Source organism: Toxotes jaculatrix, chromosome 2 (assembly GCF_017976425.1).
Source record: "Toxotes jaculatrix isolate fToxJac2 chromosome 2, fToxJac2.pri, whole genome shotgun sequence".
NCBI lineage: Eukaryota > Metazoa > Chordata > Actinopteri > Toxotidae > Toxotes > Toxotes jaculatrix.
In genome coordinates this window covers 30,710,688-30,732,409 of record NC_054395.1, presented here as the reverse complement: position 1 = coordinate 30,732,409, position 21,722 = coordinate 30,710,688, and the positions used below count along the sequence as shown (strand labels likewise).

The window sequence follows — 21,722 nt, the reverse complement described above, 5'->3', positions numbered from 1 at the left end:
AATGGATGAACCAGTAACAAAATCTTTTTGGTCCATGGATGTGAATGGATGAGCTTCCAAACAAGTGTCTCCTGACGGTCACAGATCTAACTGATGTTAAAGGAGAGAGAGAGAGAAACACACTGAGACTCTGAGACTGCTCAGATCTGCAGAGACCCCGGCTTATTTCGGAGCCGGCCCTGAATGCCTCAGCCTGACCGTCTCAGCCAGTCACATCTCGCGGGATTACACCACCCCTGCGCTGCATTGACCTCATGTTAGCGCACATCTCGCGATGTTTGGTGACTGACGGCGGTTGGAAATGGAGTCGGAGGGGGCGGGGTGCAGCAGGAGGGAGCAGAGATGTTTGGAGGCTTTTTTTTTTATATAAAATTATTTATTTAAATAAAAATGGCCGCCGTGGAGAGCGGAGAGGAGAGACTGTAAGTGGGTTTTTTACATTTTATCCTCCGTTAAAGCGCCGTTGCCGCCGCCGCCGCCGAGCTTTTTCTGTCGTGTGTTTTATTGAAGTAAAAGTGCGTTGGTTTTCTCCGCGGCCTGTCGCGGCGGAGCGGGGTTAGCGGGAATACGTCACCAACTTACTGCTAAGTCTGTACTTTAGCTGCTGTAGCCGGAGCGGAGGTTAGCTTTAGCTTAGCCCGCTCTCTCGTGCGCTGCCGGGCCGCTCCGACTTCCACACAGCTACCCGGGAAGTCAGGCCGGTGGTAGGCGGTGGCGTGACCGTCGCAAACAACACAGCCCCGGTTACCGGCGGTGTTTCCGCCCGCCGCCGCCTGACAGACAGGGAGCTAACTGCTGCTAACTGGTTAGCAAACAGAGTGTTTTCATGAGGAGAACAAACAGTCAGGCTGCTCAGTAACCTGTGTTAACCCCCCCCCCCCCCCCCCCCCCCCCCCACACCCCCCACACCCCCCACACACACACACACACACACACACACAGACGCGCGCGCACCCCGGCGTACGGTCCGCGGGCTGATACACGTTATTACTCCCATTAGCATCCGGCTGCCTCAGAGCCGCTGAGCCAGGCAGTAGTGTATGTGTGTGTTGTGTGTGTGTGTGTGTACCAGGGTGGGAGTCGAACCCGTCACTGTGTGAGTACAGGACACTCCGTGTGTGTGTGTCCCAGTTTCCTCTGCAGCTCACTTCCTGTTCCTGTGGTTGCTGCTTCATCTCCACCTGCAGCTTCAGCTCACACACACGCTGAAACACACGCACTGTGTTTTCCAGCTTGGGGGTCTGGTGGTGTGTGTGCGTGTGTGCGCGTGTGTGTGTGGTGCGGGGGGTATTAGCGACATAAAGGAGTTTGTAGTTGTTGTGGTTGAAGCTTTGTTAAAAATTAAACGACTGTAAATTCAAACTATTAGTCGACTAATCGATTACTGAATTGATAGAAAGTTAATAAGCACAACTTTTCGTTTTCATGTGAAATTATTCACAGGTTTGCAAATGATATTATTATCTGAACAATTGCATTATTATTATTCATTTTTAATAATTTGTTGTACAAAGCTGTTGGAAGGAAACAAACACTGAAGTTTGACTTTGGCTCTGAGGGACTCCAGAGAAGAATCAGCAGATGAATCCATAATAAATTCACCTCGTCCAACAGTAAACTGCTGTTTACACAGTAAAGCGTCTGTGATAATGATCTGATGACAGAGTCACAGTCTCAGGGACATTTTACTGCGTTCAGTGCTTTTTCCGGATTATACTCACACACGCATGTTAGAAAACAGAGAAACAGGAAGTGACACCAGAGAATGGATGACTGATAGATGACTGAAACCCTGAGCTGATGATTAAAGTTGTTGATTTATGTTAGAATTGATCAGCAGGCACTGAATGGGGACCGGCCACGTGTTGTTCATCTCAGATTCATTCTGCCTTTAAAACCAAACAGTTGCTCCACAAATCTGCTTTAGTTTTTCAACATGGAACATTTAATATTTATCCAGAAGCATTTTTACTCTGCTCTGGGTTTAGATATGAGCTGGAATCAGACTTAGGCCCAGTTCTCACCTGGCATTCACCTGCGTCTCCACCTGCGTCTCCACCTGCGTCTCCCCTGAAACCTGTGATCAGATCTCTGCTCTATATGCAAGTAAACACGAACATCACTTCTGTTTGCAAAGACCAGATGTTGTTGTTGTTTTCAACCAGAGACAGCAAAGCACTTCCTGTACCTGATGCGTCAGAAAGTACAAGAAGAAGAAGAAGAACTCAAACCAGCACAGACTGGGTCTGATCCTCGGTGTGTCCCAGTCAAACCAGATCACCCAGACTGCTCCACGCACTCCTCAGATTTCTCTATGGACGAATCCATCTCACACGACCTGCAGGACACAGAGGACGTCAGCTGAGCAGGCGGTCCACCTGTGAGACCCAGACCACCTCCCAGTGTGGTCTGAGGGATCGGATCTCAAACGCGTCCTCAGTGCGTCTCAGGTGGATTCACACCTGAAGGTGGAAACACCTGACATCTTTTTATATGGAAATGTTGGAAGTTGGAAAAGCAAATGCTGACATCTGTCAGTGTAACAGCAAAAAGTCTGAAATCCATTTTACATAGCTCCTCATTTTTTTCTCTAACCTGATGTGAACGGTGATTTCAGAGCAACTTTTGCTGCAAAACTCTGTTGTTAAAAAATTCACACGTGGGCATTGAATTGATTACTTCTTTTCCATTAGTTAATCAGTTGCTCAGTCCGTGGATGCACACCGGGACACAACGCAACGAGGCCAAACTGAAAAGATCCCGTGACGTTTTTCTTTTGTTTGTAGCTGAGAAAACATCATATTTAACCTGCGAACTTTAACTTATCAAAAAACAGCCACAGCAGCTGTAAACCAGAAACCCACACTCACTTTTATCAGGAACGTTCCTGATTAATTGATTATTCAATTAGTTTGTGATTCATTTTAATTGATTGACTACTTGTTGCAGCGTCTCTGACCTTGTTTCACCTCACATAAATATTTTCAAAGACAGGATCACATCAGGACCCGGTGTCCTTGGACCACCTGCCGCTGTGCCAGGAGAAAAAAGTGGGATCAGTGAGTCTGTGAGGTTCTGGACCAGAGCAGGACCAGGACCAGGACCTGCGTTTATCAAACAGCTAAAAGTCAGACTTTGAACTTTTACTCACACACGTAAGAATAAAAACTAGTGAAAACATATGAATGGAGAAGTTAAATCCAGCAGAGTTCAGAAAGCAGACTGTTCATTCTGCTGAGGGAACAGGACACACCTGCACACAGACACCTGGACACCACAGTGATCATGTGTTCTCAGGGTCCATGTAAACCTCACATCCTGAATATGATAAAAACCAGGACACACTCTCAGTAGCAGACAGCAATTAACATCCTGAGATGCTGCACCTGTTAGCCCCGCCCACCTAATTTACATGACGAGATCTGATCACAGTGCGGCCCGTGGACATACTGAGACACGTCTGTAAATACCATGACATTAACAAGTTGTTCCGTTTGCAGAGACTTGCTCAGAAAATAGTGGAAACAGTTTCCAGACTTTTCTCCGTGTGTCACTGAAACTGAAGCAGCGTCTGCTTTCAGTCAGAGCAGAAACGAGACGGGATCACTTCAGCATCGCACTTCACTCCTCACACTGAAGGATGTTTGAGGCCTGAAGTCAAATGTTTCCAAAGAAAAAGCCGAAGAGAAACGTGTTTTTCTGTGTAATCGTTGAAATGCTGGGTGAGCAGGCGTTTACCTGTTACCTGCCTGAACCTGTTCCACATCAGCTCCAGGTGTGACGTGGTTAAAATAATTATCAGGTCAGTATCTGCATCAGAATCATACCTCTGGCAGTAGAACAGTATTTAGACTCACACCTGAGCCAGCAGACTGATACTGAAGACTGTGAGATGTGGTTGAAATTTCTGGCCTCGGATCTTTGGTGTCGACTCAGACTTTCCTTTGAGAGGTGGTTTGTTCTGGATCCGTGGACTCTACATGTGGGAAACGTCCCCCAGCATGAAGACGTCAAAAAACCTACCTGCTGACAGTTTTGATAATTGAAAATATTTAGGATTTTAAAGATGACGATTGAAGACGTCAGTGTGGACTGTGAGAAACCAAGATGATTTTCCACTGCTTTTATTTAGCTTTATTTTATTCTTTTATATTTCTAAGATCTTCAGTTTATAATCGGAGACAACGAAAATCTGAGCAGTTATCAGATGTTTCTGTATTCGATTAATCGACTAATGTGACCAGCAGCGTTCATGATCTTTCAATACAAAAGAACTGGAGATGAAATAATATTTGATGTAGTCACTCAGACACAGCTGTGGCTGAATCCTGACCTTCAGTGTTTTTATATCCGTGTGACGTCATGGCGGCTCAGCACATGCGCTCACACACCTGTAGACCACATACCTGTCTAAACCTGGTGCAGAAGAAAACCTGTTTATTAACACATGAATCTGATTTAGCCTGACACACAAACAAGTGATTTGAAGTTTTAGGAAACAGGAAAAACTGTTTCATCAGAAAAGTTCAGCTGTTGCATCACTTTCAGCCATGACTGGATCAATGGATCACTGAAGGGGGCCCCGGGGCCTGCAGGCCTCTGCTCTTTAGTAGACTTTGTAACGGGGCCACAGACGATAACTGATGTATTTACAGCAGGGTTTATCGACGCAGACCGTCCCTGTTAAATAAACTAATAAATAAATAAAGTGAATCACTTTGGGTTTCTGACTGTTGGTCTCACAAAACATTTGATGATGTCACACTGGACTCAGTCCGTTAATGAAGAGAATTCATAATTAATCTTCAATGAAAGTATCTGTTAGTTTCAGCCTAATAAAGAATAAGACATATTTACTACAAAGCAAAGGAGAAGTGGACACTTCTGTAAATAAAAGACAGTCAAAGACAGCAAGAAAGTAAAAGCAGAAGAACAGGTGAGGGATCGTGTCTATGGAGACATCAGCTGTTAGAGCCTGTTTCTGGTGTTGTAAACATCACTTCCTGTTTACAGCCACCTGGATGAGCTCTCCTGCTGAAACGTTCATACAGATGACGAGTAAAGTGTGAAGTTACAGCACAATCATCACTGTTTACGTCTTTTTTACTTCCAGCTTCTAGTTTCATTTTGTCTCTGAGCACAGCCTGAAACCTGCTGCAGAGAGAATCCACCACAGGAGATGATTAGTCAGAGTCTTTTTAAAGGTTCAGATCAAAGGCTGATTTAAAAACTTCCTGTTGGTGCGTTCAGGGACACTGTCACTCATTCTGTGTCAAACAAACCACTGAACTCGCCCAAAAATAAGATGATGTGTTGTTCTGCAGATAAGGTTTGAAAAAGTCGGGGTCAGAACGATAACATGTTGACAACATCAGTTATTGTTTTTGAATGAAGACAGAACCAGAGTCACATAGGCTTCACAGAGAGCGATGCATTATGGGTTGTTTGTAGCTTAATGTTGCCAGGCTAGCGAGTCGGTCCAGTTTAACTTGCAAAATTTCTGTTTGAAATACATTTACGACCAGTGAAACCACAGCGTCTCCGACGTCTTTACTGCAGAAATGGACCTGAGACAAAATCAGACGGACGAAGAGCGCCTGAAAAACAGCTGATTCAGAGAGTTTCACGCGATCCAGATCCCTTTCCCTGATCCTTCCAGCAACTTTGTGTCTTTATCGTCTTCAGACTGCACCCACTTTCTCACCTCCACACAGCTGACCAATCACTGAGTGAGGTGGGCGTGGTTGAGAAAGGAGGCCAGACTGACATATAAGGGAAACATTTATTTGTCATGAATGTTGTTTTTCACAGGGAGGAGGGTCAAGAGGGAGAGGAGGGAGCTGCCGACCCCCAGCCCCCCACCAGAGAGAGAGACAGGTCCCACAGCAAGACCAAGAAGGCCCGCAGGGAGCGTCGCCATGCTGACCGGGGGACAGAGACCACATCAACGGCTACAACAGTCCGACTGCAGTCACAGACAGGGGCGGAGCCACAGAGCAAGGTAAAGACAGGTGTTGCCAACAACAGGAGTCAGAGGTTAGCCAGAACAGGTGGAGTCCTGTAGGGACTGAATTTTAACACTTTATCCTATGTGATACAAGCATGTTCTGGATGAAAACCTGGTTTCATGTTACCTTCTTCCAGCAGGTGTTGGAGCCGGTGGCAGGCCCGTCAGAGCCAGGGTCAGAATCTGTGGGCGGCAGTGAGTCCGCAGGTTCACCCAGGCAGCGGCGCTCCATCATCCGGGACCGCGGACCGCTGTACGACGACCCATCGCTGCCTGAAGGCTGGACTCGCAAACTCAAACAAAGAAAGTCTGGACGTTCTGCGGGGAAGTTTGATGTCTATCTGATCAAGTAAGCCACACCCACCCCCGATGCTGTGTTGGTCCCCCTGTGTTGATGGCATGCAGTAATAGCACAGTTTCAGTGATGTTTGTTTTTGTGTCACTGTTTAGCTCGGAAGGGAAGGCATTTCGTTCCAAGGTGGAACTTATTGCCTACTTCCAGAAGGTCGGCGACACAACCACTGACCCCAACGATTTTGATTTCACTGTCACTGGACGTGGAAGCCCCTCCCGGCGTGAGAAGCGTCCCCCCAAAAAAACGAAGGTGGTGAAACCATCTGGACGAGGCCGTGGGCGACCCAAAGGTACTAGGCGCCTGACACTAAAACTGAAGTCATTATTTTGACCCCAGCAGTCAGCAGAGTTTGTAAGCATCTCGTTTTCTTCAGCTTTTTGTGTATGTATTTATCCTCCGTTGTGTTTGTGTAGGCAGTGGGAAGATGCGGCAAGCTACAGAGGGCGTGGCCATGAAGCGCGTGGTTGAGAAAACTCCGGGCAAACTGCTGGTCAAGATGCCCTTCAGCAAGGCAGAGTCCTCCACTGGCACCACCTCCACTGCCTCAAAGGTATGACTGGTCTGTCATTCAGTCTAAGGATCACAGCAATAAGCTAACCAGCATAAATACACTTTTCCCAAGCAACTTCCCATAATTCTTCCATCGAAGCAGCAAAACAAAACTGGCCTTTGACACACATAAATATATCAAAAGTCAAAAAATGTTAGAATATCGTTACAATGATCACATCTTTAAGGCATCATCTCATCTATGAATCATCACCATGTTGTGGTGGAGGGGCTTGTGTTTCCCTTTTCCATCACAGCAATCCTTCAGCAACTCTTTGTAGGCCATCAAAGGTAAATTGGTCCCAGGTGAGGTACCTGTTTAAAGACCCTTATGAATCAGCCAAGACAGGTAAGCACAGCCTCTCCCTACTGAGGGAGACAGTAGCAGAGTTGCTAACCGATACCACATGGTGGTCAGTGAAATCAGATAGTAGCGGGAGGCTGCCAGACAGACCTGGTAAATCCAAACTTACAGTAACACTGAACTGGGAACATCTGGCCAAACAGCCTGTGTGCAGGGTCTTCAGTGTGGAAGGGTGAGGAATTCATGGGACCCTTGTTCAAAGCTTTCCGGTACTTGTTTGGAGTTGCCTATTGTGGTAGCAGCTTAAGAACAAGGTTGTGCACACCCCAGAGGAAGTTCAAGGAAAATGCCTTTAGTGGTTGATTAGTCCAAGGAACTCATGAATCAGCAGAAAGGTAGCAGGGGCACTGTCATCTCTGTGGTCAGAGATATAAAGACCTGTGTGTTGAGACAGTGAGAATGGACTATGAGTCAGAAAAGTTCCAACAGTGACTAAGAGAGCGAGTTTGGCCAAACTGGAAACAAACTGCTCACCTTGTCTGGGGACGCCATCAGGTGATGGAAGGAATGTTTTTAGAGACTCCTGAGTCTACAAGTCGTTTATTCTTGCAAGGATAGTCTACGTGTGCTTTGTGTACTTGGAAAGGACCCATGACTTTGTACCTAAGGGTGTCTTGTAACAGGTGCTGTGCACTTTGTCAAGGCTGTGCAATTATATTTGTGATTTTCATGATGAGGATCTCGAAGAACTGCCTAGAGCAGACCCTTACTAACTCAGGTGGATATGTGTGTAGTTTTAAGACCTTTCATAACACAGTGTATTATTATTGTTGAAGATTTTTAAAAGCAGTAACAATGTTGATGCTAATGCTATTTGTTAATGTGGCAATTCCCCTGCAGATGGTGTCTCCTGCCCTGGTGCCCAAGTCCCGTCCCGGGAGGAAAAGGAAATCAGAACAGGAACTTCCGCCCCCGCCACAAACTGCCCCCAAGAAACGGGGCAGGAAACCAGCCTCGACTTCAGCGGCATCATCAGTTGCCACAGCATCCACCTCCTCGGCATCAGCCTCTGGTAGCTCAACACCTGGGAGCTACACTGCCGCTGCCATCTTAGCGGCTGAGGCCAAACGGAGAGCAGCCAAGGAGTCTTCCACCAAACCTGTTGTCCAGGAAACAGCTCTGCCAATCAAAAAACGCAAAACAAGAGAGACTGTGGAGGAGAGGGAGAGTGTTCAGACTCCAGCTGCTACGACAGCTGAGACTGGAAGGAGGGCCACAGCAGAGGGGGAAGAAGCTGTTGGGGAGGGGACCCCAACTTCAGAGCCTCAGGCTACCCAATCTGAGCAGAGCCAATCACAATCACAGAAGCAGCCCACTGCTTTAGAAGAAAGCCAATCACATGGACACAAGACACATAAAGGAAGGAAGCACAAGGAGAAAACGGGAATAACAGCTGGTGATGGAGGAGGCAGAGGAGAGGAAGTGGGTGAAGATGTAGGCGATAAGGGAGTAGAGGAAGGAGGAAGGAGTAGCAGCAGCAGCAGTAGCATTAGTCCATCAAAAAGCCACAAAAGGAAGGACCGGCCACCTCACAAACACCACCATCATCATCACCACCACCATCATCATCATCGCCACCAACAGTCCTCTGCCTCCACATTGGATCAGCCTCCTCCTCCTGTTCCTCCTCCTCCAGCCTCTGGACACCCAGCACCCTCCAGCCAGTCCAGGCCTGAAGTTGAGTCCCAGACTGTACCTCTGATCACCACCCAACAAACGCTGCACACCCAGCAAGCTCCTTCCAGACCACAGTCCAAGTCTGTGCCTCAGTCCCTGCCTGAACCTCGGCATCCTCCCCCTCAACCACGCCATCAAGGTCAACCCCGTCCCCAACACCATCCACAGATCCAGTCTCCCAGTCAGCCCCAAGCCGCACCTCGATATCCAGCACCCCAGTCTTCTCCAACCAGGCATGTCCTGCCCCAGCCACGACCCCAGCAACCCCCGTCCCAAACCCACGGTCAGGCCCAGGCGTCCCCCCAAAAAGCCCAGACACAGCCTGTCCAGTCCCAAGGCCAGCACCAAACCCAGCTTCAGGCTCAGCATGCTCCACCTCAGCCACACCCTCCTCAGTCCCCATCCATTCTGCATGTTCATCCTCCCCAAACAAGGCATCCGCATCCACAAACCCAGTCCTCCACAGCACTCCAACCTCAAACCCTGCCCAGGCACCCATCTCAACCTCAAAGCCAGCTCAAACAGCAATCTCAATCCCAGCCCCGGCAGTCACTGCAGCCTCAACTCCAACCCCAGGCCAGGACCCCAACCCAACTTCAGACTCAATCCCAGTCCAGAACCCTAGCCCAAACTCAGCCTCAACTGCAGCCCAGAACCCCTGCCCAAATGCAGCCTCAAACCCAGCCCAGATCTCCAACCCAAACTCAGCCTCAACTGCAGTCCAGGACCTCAGCCCAAAGTCAGCCCCAACAGCAGTCCAGGACCTCAGCCCAAAGTCAGCCTCAACAGCAGTCCAGGACCCCAGCCCAATCTCAACCTCACTTGCAACCCAGGCATCAAGCGCAGCCCCACGTACAGATGAGACACCCTTCGCAACACCAACTCCAGTCTCCGTACAGACCACAACCCAGACAGTCTCTCTCCCAGCCTAGGCCAGCCCAGTCCCAAGCACAACCACACTTTCAGCGGATTCAAACACAGCTGTGCCCTCAGCCTCACCCTCAGCTCAACAGGCCCCATGTGCAGCACCTCTCATCCCACCGGTCATCTCCCAGCCTAACCAGGACCAATCTGGTCCCTGCTCAGCAGAACCAGAGTGAACAGCCCCAAGATTTGAGCACGACGCGGCCTGGCCGAGGCAGCCTGCCACCGAGCCGAGATGTCAGTGTGGAAGATGTCAGGGTGGAGGGGAGAGGGGAGTCAGCCGTGACATCGGAAAGCAGAGAGGTTTTAGGAGGAGAAAGAGGATCAAACAGCACCTCCAGGCCTCCCAGCTCCATGCCTACTGGACCTCCTGGAGTAGCCGGGGCCAGTGTCGGCCTTGTCCCTGGGGCAGACGGTAGGGCCAGGCTCCGGGCAGAGCCAGAGGCAGCAGGTGAGGGCAGGGAGCTCAGAGACATCGTCCCCCAGTCCGCCGTCCCGTGCCCCAGCCGAGAGGAAACCGTAGAGTCACGGACTGCCGTCAGCGAAAGAGTCAGCTGATTGGTTGGGCCAGTGAACAGGCTGACTGATCGGTAGACTGACGGACTGAGTCAGCACCAGGTGGAAGACGAGTGTAACTGGGCTGTTCATGGAGGTTTAATGTTTTTACACTGTTTTCAGATAGAAGGATAGCGTCACACAGAGCTGGTAGGACTGTTGCAGCTTCTGCTCCGTCTGATTCTGTCTGGAGACTCTGTAAAGTTCCGGATTAGAGAACTGACCCGGACAGCTGGAGAGGAGAACGGATGGTGTCTTTTTCTAGGAAAAACAAACGAAAAGGAAAAACCGATAAAAAAGTGTGTGTGTATATATAATCAAAAGGCAGCTGTTGTGTCCCGCTAGTCTCCGTGGGGAGGGGGGGAGTAGTTTGGAACTAAAAACCGACGCTTAACAACACATTACTCTGAACAAAACGTTGCTTCCGGAATATAACCTGGTTTTTTTTTTTCAAATTTTTTATTTTGATAGTTTATTGTTTTGTCTCTGTTATACAGCTTTAAACTCTGATATTATTGACTGACGGTCCCTTACTCATCGCCTTGCTGCTGACTGACAGTCCCTTATTTAAAGTCCTGTTCTTAACTGACGGTCTCTCACTAAAAGTCCTCCTATTGACTGACAGTCCCTCACTGAAACTAGTCCTTGACTGAAAGCCTCAGAGGTGATGTGGGGCGGCGGTTTGCACCTTAAACTGGTTTCTTGAAAATCTCACAATTGTTTTCCTCCTCATTTTCCATTAAACCTACAACAAGCAAAGGGGGGGGGTCAGTAATGTTTTCCATCCACTTCCAGACTGCCCCCAGGTACAGGTAGCCAATCTGTTTGTATCAAATCCATGACTCTACATAGACCTCATTCTGAATGGAGTCTTTGAAACCCATTATCGTTTGAAATATTTGATGAACTTGAGGAGTTCTCGATTCGTCCTGTCAGACACTGAAACCTGAACAACAGATGAGTCAGTTGTTTGATAAGAAAACCTCCAGCACTCCTCATTTGTCTTTCAAGTATTTCAAGCGACGTGTTCTTCCAGTTTAGAGATTCTTCCATACTGGTCTTCATTGATTCTGTTGGTATTCTGTTTGGTAGTCTTTTTGTTTCCAAAGGAAGCACTTTTAATATCAAACCAAACCCACTTTTACAGTAGCTTTATTTTAGTTTTTAGTCTTAATGAAAGAGTGGGAGATGGACTCACTGTTTATTGTTTCTTCGTGTTGAATGTCTGGAACAGTTTGCACTCCTCCAGTTTGTACAATCAACCGCCTGCATGTCGCTCAGAGACCCTGCAGGCATTCAGCTGGAGACACGTACGCAGGGGTCGACCTCGTCGAGGTTTTACTGTCCATCGTGTTGGTGTTCTGCAGAAGTAAAACCTTGAACGAGGTCTGGTTCAGGTTCATACGGAGTCAGATGGGCTGGAGACGGCAACGCAAAACTATTAATTGAGCAGAAAACTAACTTTGAGTCTGTAAGTCCAGATTTGAGAGCGTGAAGGAGAGATTCACGAGCGCAGAACAAGTCAAGACAAGTGCGGCCGATATTCAAAGCTGGAGTTAGTGAGCGCAGGACTCGTGTTCTTAACTGCTCTCACTTTCAGTAGCTGGCAAACACAATAATACAGAGCAGGTGCCATCGGAATAAAAAACTAGGGAATAGTGTGAAGAAAAAGCAACATGGCCACAGTTACAGGTACTGGCAGGATCAGGAAGTCCTCATGAAAGGTTTCATCTGTTTCATGTTCGAATGGAGCAGAGAAACGCGGTTCTCGTGCTGCGCTCCTGGCTGCTCGGCGCAGGACAGGGATGTTAGCTCGCAGTGGATTGGTGAACATGTGAATATGTTTCTGCCTGGTCAGTGACATGAGGTCAGTTTGTTACTGTTCAGCTCTGCAAAGCCACAAAACACGTCTTTAGTCTTTTAGTAGCAGTACCAAGAGTGACCACTGACAACGACGCACCACTTCTGTTAACTCATCCACGAGTGGAAGCCAGAGCGGATCATCTCAGGGTGTTTCCAGTCCTGTAGGTGGTTTGTTCTGGTCTGAACCTGTGGATGAGTTGATGAACACTTCTCAGTCACACGAACAAAGTCCTAAAGAAGCTCCCACCGGCCTCAGGTCACTGGTATCCTGGGAGTATACACCTGAGTTTGATTTAAATCTGCTGCTGCCCCCACTGGCCATGTGTTGAACTGCATTTTGTGATGTGTATTGTTCAGTTATGAGGATGTGCAAAACCAATACTGGACCACGTTCACAACACAAGCTGCAGAATTGATTTGGGGCTGGATTGAGGCTACATCCTCTTAAGAGCTGGAGTACGACTGCTGAGTTCAGCCCAAACAAACGGTACCAACCGGACTGAGCAGGTCTGAAAGTTCCCTTCAGCCTGAGAGACTCGGCTGGATTCTGGGGCAAAACATGAGATGATTTTGCTTCCACACATTTAAACAGTCTGTTTGGTTCAGTTCTTCTTCTGCTGCTTCTTGCTCAGATGACTCAAAGGCCCCGCCTAGTGGCAAAAACCATGTAGCACACCCACAAACATCAGAGCTTAAACAAAGAAACTGAACCTTAGTCAGAAAAACGTGGCAGAAACATTACGACAGAAACGCTGCAGATATTTAGACAATGAAACTGCAAATTAAAGTAAATTACACTAAAACAGCTGGAGCAACAGGAAACAGTCTCCGTGGTTATGGAATTCATCCAGAATCCGTTTTCTCAGCAGCAACATCTTTCCATGAACGTGAAGCTCTGTGATTGGTGGTCTGTTGGTGAAATGCATGTTGGGAGTCGTAGTTGACTTCTCTCAGTTTTTCTGTAGCTCTGACATGGATTTCCTTGTGACGTTCGTGTGTGAGGAACGTGAGGAAAGCCGCCGTTAGCTCCTCGGCTCAGGCGTGTTCTGCGTGTCTGAATCTCTCTCGGATCTGAACTTACAGCTTCTGTTTGAATGTTAACGCTCAGTCGTTCTGATATCAGTAAACTTTACTCTGCACCTTAGTCTCTGATTTCTCTGTGTGGGGGGGTTGGGGGGGGGGCTCCAGCACTTTAGCAATGACATTGGAAAATTGAGCTTTTCACCCACAACCAGAAAAAAGTGAATGTCTTCATCCTGGATAAAATAAATGTGCCTCGTTCTTTAAAGTTCTCGTCCAGTCACCTTTTTGCATCATGATGACCTCATACAGGTGACACTGTTTCTATCCACCTGAGCCTCCTCCCCCCTGCGTACGCGGCGCTCCGCCTGCTGCCCAGTCTGCTCAGAGCAGTGAACCTGTTAGCATGCAGTCTCTCACGCAGCTGCAGAAATCAAACATCCCTCTGTGAACGGACTCACTCCACAGGACTCGACCCGGCACAAACTACAGTAACCAGCCACCATATTGCATGTTCCAGAGTTTAGTGCCTATAATATTGTGCGTCTTGCCAGAAGCCACCATGTCAGCCAAGCCATGTTGTGTTTCTAGACTTAGTAGTGATGTGTGTGGTGACTTCATAGTTGCTAATATTGAGGATGAATATTCTGCTTTTACTCTGGTTGGAATTCAGTGGAAACTCCAATACACTGTCGCTGTAGACAAAACTAGTTTTTACCTGTTTTCTTATTTTTCTTTCTAACTAAAAGCGTTTGTTGTCCCCTGATCTGTGGTCTGACTGTTTGACTGGAGCTCCGCTCTCACACACACACACACACACACACACACCGGCCTCCATCACAGGCTGAACTGAACTGCCTCTCTGGGACACGGGGCCCCGTCGACCCCCACGACATGTGTCCGTCATTATTTCTCCAGAACCCAATCAGGACCTGAGATAATTCGCTGATTAACTGATTAGATGATTGACAGAAGTTTGATAAATGAAAAATCAAACCAAAACTTTACTGGTGAATATTTTCTCAGTGTCAGTTTATTTGAATTAAATTTCACTGATCAATCAATCGATTATTGAAGGAAATAACTCTCCGGTTCTCCTGTGATGATATGACCTCACTGAGGCTTCTCTGTTCATTCTAATACACGCAAAACATTCAAGTCATTTAATGAAACACAGCTGTACAACACATGAGCAACAAACATTAACTAAAACATTTCAGGTCTTAGAGTTTGTCCCTCCACAAGACCAGGACCACAAGAGGGGCTGGGGGCCGGGGCCGGGGCCCGTGGGCTGGTTGATGATGCAGCTCTGCTGGGACAAACATCACCCTCCTCTTCCTCAGCTGGAGAATAATCTGCTGCCTGAGCTTTAGTCCAAATTAAACTATACTGAGTAATTGCCCCCAGAACCCAAAGCCCTCAGGCTGCAGGGTCACTGCAGGTCAGCTGGCTCCACTCTGTGGATCCAGACGGAAGGACGACAGGAAAACTGCTGCCCCCTGCAGGAAGAAATAACAACAGCCACACTGATTTATCAAATATAAAGAAACAGGAAGAAATAACAGGAAACTAAAGTCTGCTGATGGTGAACGAGGAACCACATCATAAAGAGAACTTAGTTCCACACTGAGGAGAACACACACACGCTCAGTCGGATTCTTCTGGTTTGTTCCCAGTTGATAAACGACTAAAGAAGAGAAAGTGGCTTCTCCTCCTGAAGCTGCTGTGTCCTTAATGAAGCAGCTTCAGCTCACGTGTTCTTCCTGTTGTTGTTGTTGTTTTTGTTGTTGTTGTTGTTGTAGACATCAGACTGTCTCTGTGGTGGATCACGGAGGATCCACTCTGAACCAGTTTCTGACATTAACACACTTTGGAGGATTACATCCAGGTGCAGCCTCTCGGCCTGCGGTCGGCTGACGGAGCTGAGGCCTGCGTCTCAGAGTCACTGAGCCGTCACTGGTCCCTGCTCAGAACAACACAAGTGACAAACAGCAGTAGTTTGAAAAACCCTGTCCCTCAAATACAGAGGACGAGACTCCAGCGCCCCCCAGAGGAACCCGCGGGCCTGAGCAGGACTGAGGACTGACTTCAGATCCCACAATGCACTGCTGCCCCCTGACGTAGTGTCGACATGTCAGTTTGAACACACACACGCACGAAAAATGAAGATGTAGTGAAACGCGTTCACGTGTCAGTCTGACCTGCAACGTGCAGGCATAAACAAAGAAACGTGACCCGTCGTGACCCCTCGGTGACCTCTGACAGGCTAAAAATCCGGTTCTGTGATTGGCTGAGCAGACTGACCTGCAGACAGGTGAAGATGGCAGCGCGTGCAGCCTCCATGCTGCTGCTGCAGAGCGTGTCGGTGATGCTCGGGCTCCGCGCCGGTTCCGGACTGTCCTCCTCCGGCTCCGGTCCGGACTCAGAGCGCGGCAGGATGGAGCTGAGGCGCGTGCAGAGCCTCGTCTCTCAGCCCAGGTACGGAGAGTGCTGGGCGCGAGCTTTGGAGCACCTGGACACGCGCTGCAAGGACATGACGTCAGAGAGCCAGAGCCAGATAGCGCTGAGATTCACCCACTGTCACCTGAGCAGGTAAAAGACAGACGGATGTTTGTACAGCAGCTCAGGTGTGAACAGCAGGTAACCGAGCCGCGTCAGACCGCGTCTGTTTAACACGAGCCCCCCCGCATCATACTTACTCCTCGTGATACACCTGTTGGTTTTAGCTGTGATTTTCCTGTGGTGAGATGGTTCCAGCAGAAACGTGTGATGAATGAGTGTCAGATGAGATTCAGAGACTTGCTGCAGGGACGAGGGTCTGTGCAGGTGGAATGGAGCAGGGCTCAGGTGTTTCAGGAGAGAGTTCACAGCGTCCAGGTATTTATCGTGTTTCCACGTATGGAGACAGACACAGAGACAGACGGACACTGAGACAGAGACAGACAGACACTGAGACAGAGACAGACACAGACGGACACTGAGACAGAGACGGACACTGAGACCATAGTGTGACGGCGTCTGAGGATTTTCTGTCAGATTTTCTGTAAGATTAGAGGAAACTTAACAGAGAAATAAACTGAACTAAATTATAAGTCAGATGAGAATGAACATCAAACTGTCTGACTGAGCTCACCTGTCTCTCTCTCTGTCAGCTCAGGTAGGGATTTCCCATCATGCCCTGAGGGCTCAGAGGTCAGCAGGTGTACAGGTGGGATGGATGCTGTGGCCTTCAGCACTTACACAGAGTTCTTCACCCACACTCACTCCATCTGTCAGTTCCTGCAGTCTGAAGCGTGGCAGAGCCGAGCTGAAAACACAATGCACAGGTGAGCTACACACAGGTGAACTACACACAGGTGAACTACGCACAGGTAAACTACGCACAGGTAAACTACGCACAGGTGAACTACGCACAGGTGAACTACACACAGGTGAACTACACACAGGTAAGACCGTGTGTGTGTCTCAGGTTAACGGAGAGCTCAGCAGGTGTAGCAGAGCAGCTTCAGTCCACCAGGCAGATGGCTGAGGAGCTTATGGAGGCCCAGAGTAGCGCCTTGCAGGCGCAGCAGGAGCTGCTGAACAATGGGGAGGAGCTGAGACTCACCCTGAAAGACTCCACACAGGGTAAACACACACACGCCTTTAAAGCCTCGGGGTCAAAGGTTAAAAAATACACATAGCCTCAGACATTTATGAACAGCCTGAAAGACCCTGTCTCACCACCTGTCTCTCTCTCCGTCCACCTGTCTGTCTCTCAGGCCTGCGGGCGGTGTTCTCAGAGCTCAGCAGTGTCTCCAGGGAGCAGCAGGTGGCGCTGTCTGAGCTCTTTAACAGAGTTTCCTTCCTGCAGAGCTTCCTTATGATGGAGGCTCACAGTCTGAGCTCCTGCTGCTACAACGCTGCCGCTCTCTGCACCTCCTTCCTCCTCACCTCCACCCAGCGCTCCTCCAGAGCCAGGTAACTCCTCCTCCACCTCCGCGTGGAGCTGTCAGAGCTGCTTAATTATTCACTGTAACTAATGAATGAGGCTGTGTGTGTGTGGGTGTGTGTGTGCGTGCGTGTGTGCGTGTATGTGTGCGTGTGCGTGCGTGCGTGTGTGTGTGCTGACAGGTTGGTGCTGTTGGGTTTGGTGTGTTTGAATTTCTACCTGGAGAGGAAGATCTACCAGTTTGTGATGAGCTCTGATCATCCTGAGCACAGACACATGGTCAGTATCAGCTGCCGCTCAGAACCTGACATGTTCACGTAACACGCTAACGTTACACCTGATGCACGCCTCACGTGTTGACGTTGTATGTTGACCTGTTATTTGTCCTCTGTCTTCAGGAGCTGGTCAGCGTGTACGTGAGTGTGCTGCGGCGCTTCATGGTTTGTGTCGGAGTGTGCGTCCTGCTGTGTGTGTGTGTTCGCTACAGAGACCCCGTGCAGCAGAGTCTGCAGGTGCTGCAGCAGCTCAGAGAGACGCAGCGCAGCCTGCAGGAGGCGCTGCAGCGCGCAGGTGAGACCAGTCTGCACGAAGAAGCTCAGTGAACCTGCTGAAACACTTTGTCAGTCAGTTTGATCACAGCAGCATCTGGTGGATGTCAGAGGAACTGCGGCTGTGACGCAGCTGATTGGTTCCTTCTGTCTGCAGAGTGTTTAGAGGAGAGACAGAAGAAGAAGATGGAGGAGAATCAGCTTCATGTGCAGGTGAGAACACTCAGAGATCTGAGACCTGTACTACGAAGTCCAGCACACCAGGACGTGTCTTCGCTGTCTGTCTTCACTGAGTCTAACAGAGAATGTCCTGCATCACCTGGACCATGAAGCAGGTTCTCACCTGGTTCAGTTCTCTGTGGGTTTACCTGCTCTGAGCTCGGTCATGTGACAGAGGCTGAGTGAGGAAAACCGTCCACTCACCTACAGACAGACCCGACGCTCTTCATTACTCAGCACTTTACTGGAAACTCTTTTGTCCCTGTCAGGATCCTGTAGGAACGATGACTCAGTGTTTCCAGTGATCTGATTGGTCAGTAGTTTGGGCTGTGCAGCATTAGTTACCACGGTGATGTGACCCAGAGTTAAACCTGAAGTGATCTGGCTAACAGCAGATCCTGCTTCTTAGTACAGGACTCAGGTGAAGGGGACAGTGTCTCTCAGTCTGACCAACTTCGTTTTCCAGAGATCAGAGAGCAGAGGAAGAGAGGAGACGCTGAGGAGGACGCAGGACGAAGAAAGAAGAGAAGAAGAAGAAAAGGACACAGACAGCTCAGACCTGTCTCACCTCTCACACACTGGTCAGTGCCTGTCTCTGTCTCAGCAGTCAGCTGTAGTTTGATCAGTGTTGGGTTGGCAGTCAGGCTGAGAGACTAAAGGAACAGCAGGTTTGCACCATGAATGAATGAATGTGAACTGAGATGCAGCACAGTCATGGTTTCATGCAGCTGCAGCGCGTTGAGAATCGCAGCAGGTGTTTTATCACTTTTATCTGATGAAGGATGAGTCTGGTGAGAAGTCTTCAGTCAGCCCAAGTTGGACAGGTGACGTTGCTCCCCTGGTTTCTGGTCCTCTGCTGGCTCACCTGGGCCTCACCTGGGCCTCACCTGGGGCTCACCTGGGGCTCACCTGGGGCTCACCTGGCTCCTCAGATGAGTCAGAGCCTGATCTGTGTTGACCATTTTACCATGTGCAGTGTAGAGTCCAGATCCATGCTGTCCTCCACCATTTTTATCGCTGATCAATATGGCAGCAATAGGTAAAGCTGATTTTAGGAGCGCCTCCTGCTGGACCACAGGTGAAGTACTTCAGACTCTGAGATCATAGACTGAATATTTTTCCTGTTGATGTTCAGACAAACAGCTGGAGCCTTCTGTCCACATACTTTTGGCCATGTAGTGTATTATTCTCGCTGTGTGTGTGTGTGTGTGTGTGGTGCAGGTTGGAGTACTGACAGTGTTCTCAGCCCAGCAGCTGACACCACTCCGCTGCTATACATTACCCATCATGCCTCAGTGGGTCCAGGCAGACGTCCTCTTCGCTCCTCGTCCTCCCCCTCGTCCTCCCCTCTGGTCTACAGCGTCCTGGTGGAGGACAGACAGGTAGGTGTGATTACAGGTTGTTGACGGTGTCACAGCTGGTTTCAGTTTCAGTGTGAAGCTCTGATCCTTTTTCAGCTTTAACCACTGAAACATATTTACACTGATCGATCACCTGACCGATCACCTGTCAGTCACCTGATCGATCACCTGATCGACCACCTGATCGACCACCTGTCAGTCAAAGATCCTCTGCCTGTGTTGGTTCCTCCACAGTCTCAGCTCATCTATTTAACTTTAAATTTAAACACATTTTAAAAACAGCTGGACACCAGATGTGTCCTGCCACATCCACATCGCACTGAGTCAGTCTCAGACTGGGCCCTGATTGGCTCCACAGTAGAAATGATGTCATAACTCCTGATTTAAGGTGAGAACAGCTGATTCAGGTCTGAGCTGCAGGACCGGGAGTCTGAGATCTGAATCCACAGACACTAACACGGTGTGACGCTGTCTGAAGACGCAGTGATGCTGAGACACTGGGCGTGTCCAGCAGCGGACATATTTACACTGATCGATCACCTGCAGGGGGCGGGCTCTGCGACTGCGGCTCGTCATTTTAAAGAGGAAAGGTTTCTGTTGATGATTTTCATCCAGAGAAGAAGAGTTTCTGATTACAGGTGTCACCAAACCTGCCAGGACTGAAATCTGAAGGATTAGAACTGAACTGTACAGGATTTACCTGTGTGACCTCTGACCTCTGCTCTTTTCAGCCGCGTTACAGCCTGAGGAGCCGACGAGCTGAGACCCGCTGATTCACGCCGCCGTCGCCCTGATGCAGTCGCAGCCTTCGTGTTTTAAACTCGTCCCTTCGTGTCAATAAAGCAGTTTTAAACAGAGACGTGTTTGTGACATGAGAAACTGTTGCACACAAATCAAACACACCCCCAGAGGACTGAACAGTCAGTGACACTTAAACCCCACCCCTCTATGGAGGACAAAAATCACTGCTCCCTCATGAAGCTGAGAAACAAACGCACCCTGCCATCATCCAGCAGGGGAGGAGATCAAACTACAGGCTGACCTCTGACCTCTCTCTCTCTCTCACACACTCACACACACACACACACACACACACACACACACACACACACACACACTGTCTGAACGAAGCTCCAGTCCTCCACAGTCCGCCCTGAGTCTGGTTCTTCTTGCTGCTCTCTGCAGAGTCAGCGAGCAGGAAGGCCGTGAACGCCTCACTGAGCGGTTACCTGGGTCCGACCCCTGATAGCCCTGATCCTGGAGGCAGGATCCTGGAGGTCTGACTCCACCCAGACTCTCCGGTCAGTGCAGTATGATGAGAATTGTTCCACCAACACTTCACATTAACCCGCCTTTGAGTGACGACTCCACCAAACGGGATCTTGACTGAGCTGGACTCAGATCCGTCTCTGAGGTTTAAAGATGCTGAGTCGCTGTGAAACGTGGCGGCTGCTGGAGCCCTCTGCTGGCTCACAGGTGCTCTGCTGGACTTACACCGAACTTTGATCAGACTCTGACAGAGGACAGGAAAAAAACCCTGCTGGAATTTTTCTTCACAGTTTTGCTTCAAATTTCAGCCTCAGAAAAAAAAAGAAAGACGGAGAGAAAATGAGAAACAGACCAGAGGGGGGAGGGGAGGGAGGGGGAGGGGCGGGGGGTCGGGAGCTGGTCTGGGATCAGATGTCTGGACGCAGGAGGAGGAGTTGTGGTGTCGGTCTGCAGCTCAGATCAGATTTTCACACAAAAGACTGAGGCTGCCGAGAGAGAGACAACCAACCGTCTGTCTGTCTGTCCCTCCCTGTCTGCCTGTCCCTGCCTGTCTGTCTGTCTCTGTCTGGACAAACTGACGCTGGAATGAGAGGAAGAGTCTGCGGTGAAGCAGCGGCAGGAGGAGAAATCAGGGAAAGTGTGAAGTTGGAGGAAAAGTGAAGCCTCTGCTGTTGGAAGCTGAGTTTGCAGATTCTGGATCAGAGCTGAGTCCACGAGCCGCATCGACTCTGGATCGCGTTTCCTCTGGGAAACGTTAGTTTGCAGTTTCCTTTGTGTCCACGCTGCCACTGATCTGATCTGTGAGCGACAGGAAACGGGAACCAGCTGAGCAGCAGCAGCAGGTCTGGAGATGGTTTTTATTGCTGAATCACATTAACTGGTTCCTGACGGGTTCTGTGGATCCTTTAAGGTCAGCGAAGTCCGAGGAGACGTGGAGACGGACATGGAGAGGAGAAGACTCGCACAGTTCGGTCTCCCTAAAGAATGAAGACGAGGAAAAGAGGAAAAGATGGGAGAGAGGGAGGGAGGGTGAAGGAGGGGAGGCACTTCTGCTCCGGCCTGACGTCCACATGGACTCTA

At 49.3% G+C, this 21,722-nt stretch overlaps 3 protein-coding genes and 1 long non-coding RNA gene across 5 annotated transcripts in view; all 4 read left to right on the top strand.

Moving 5' to 3' along the window:
* Positions 1-390: 390 nt before the first annotated feature.
* mecp2 (methyl CpG binding protein 2) lies at positions 391-14,080 on the top strand. Of its 2 annotated transcripts, XM_041049599.1 has the most exons (6): positions 391-422; positions 5,812-6,001; positions 6,148-6,356; positions 6,458-6,651; positions 6,776-6,912; positions 8,116-14,080. In XM_041049599.1, exons 1-6 carry the CDS (start codon positions 391-393, stop codon positions 10,432-10,434), a joined length of 3,081 nt encoding a protein of 1,026 aa, XP_040905533.1. In that variant the 3' UTR covers positions 10,435-14,080. The 2 variants fall into 2 exon arrangements, with proteins under 2 accessions (XP_040905533.1, XP_040905541.1); XM_041049607.1 differs by lacking the exon at positions 391-422 and having other exon boundaries at positions 5,738-6,001; positions 6,145-6,356.
* Positions 14,081-15,634: 1,554 nt separating this feature from the next.
* LOC121191518 lies at positions 15,635-18,123 on the top strand. Its single transcript, XM_041052685.1, has 7 exons — positions 15,635-15,906; positions 16,467-16,640; positions 16,784-16,941; positions 17,076-17,274; positions 17,428-17,524; positions 17,644-17,815; positions 17,951-18,123. The coding sequence occupies exons 1-7, from the start codon at positions 15,635-15,637 to the stop codon at positions 18,121-18,123; spliced, it is 1,245 nt and encodes a 414-aa protein (XP_040908619.1).
* Positions 18,124-18,486: 363 nt separating this feature from the next.
* LOC121189470 lies at positions 18,487-20,224 on the top strand. Its single transcript, XR_005894896.1, has 3 exons — positions 18,487-18,593; positions 19,234-19,394; positions 20,105-20,224. It is a non-coding gene; the product is annotated as an uncharacterized LOC121189470 (long non-coding RNA).
* A 1,023-nt stretch (positions 20,225-21,247) lies between these two features.
* fgd1 (FYVE, RhoGEF and PH domain containing 1) overlaps positions 21,248-21,722 on the top strand; it is a 25,172-nt gene continuing 24,697 nt past the window's right edge. Inside the window, exon 1 of the mRNA XM_041049586.1 lies at positions 21,248-21,722. This exon is cut by the window's right edge and continues 410 nt beyond it. The gene's annotated coding sequence lies outside the window, so the exon portion shown is untranslated.

Coding starts and splice junctions, on each gene's coding strand:
- mecp2 (XM_041049599.1), top strand. CDS start 391: ATGGCCGCCGTGGAGAGCGGAGAGGAGAGACT. Junction 423..5,811: donor GAGAGCGGAGAGGAGAGACT/GTAAGTGGGTTT, acceptor TGTTTTTCACAG/GGAGGAGGGTCAAGAGGGAG. Junction 6,002..6,147: donor GGGCGGAGCCACAGAGCAAG/GTAAAGACAGGT, acceptor TTCTTCCAGCAG/GTGTTGGAGCCGGTGGCAGG.
- LOC121191518 (XM_041052685.1), top strand. CDS start 15,635: ATGGCAGCGCGTGCAGCCTCCATGCTGCTGCTGCAGAGCGTGTCGGTG. Junction 16,641..16,783: donor GCTGAAAACACAATGCACAG/GTGAGCTACACA, acceptor TGTGTGTCTCAG/GTTAACGGAGAGCTCAGCAG. Junction 17,525..17,643: donor ATCCTGAGCACAGACACATG/GTCAGTATCAGC, acceptor CTCTGTCTTCAG/GAGCTGGTCAGCGTGTACGT.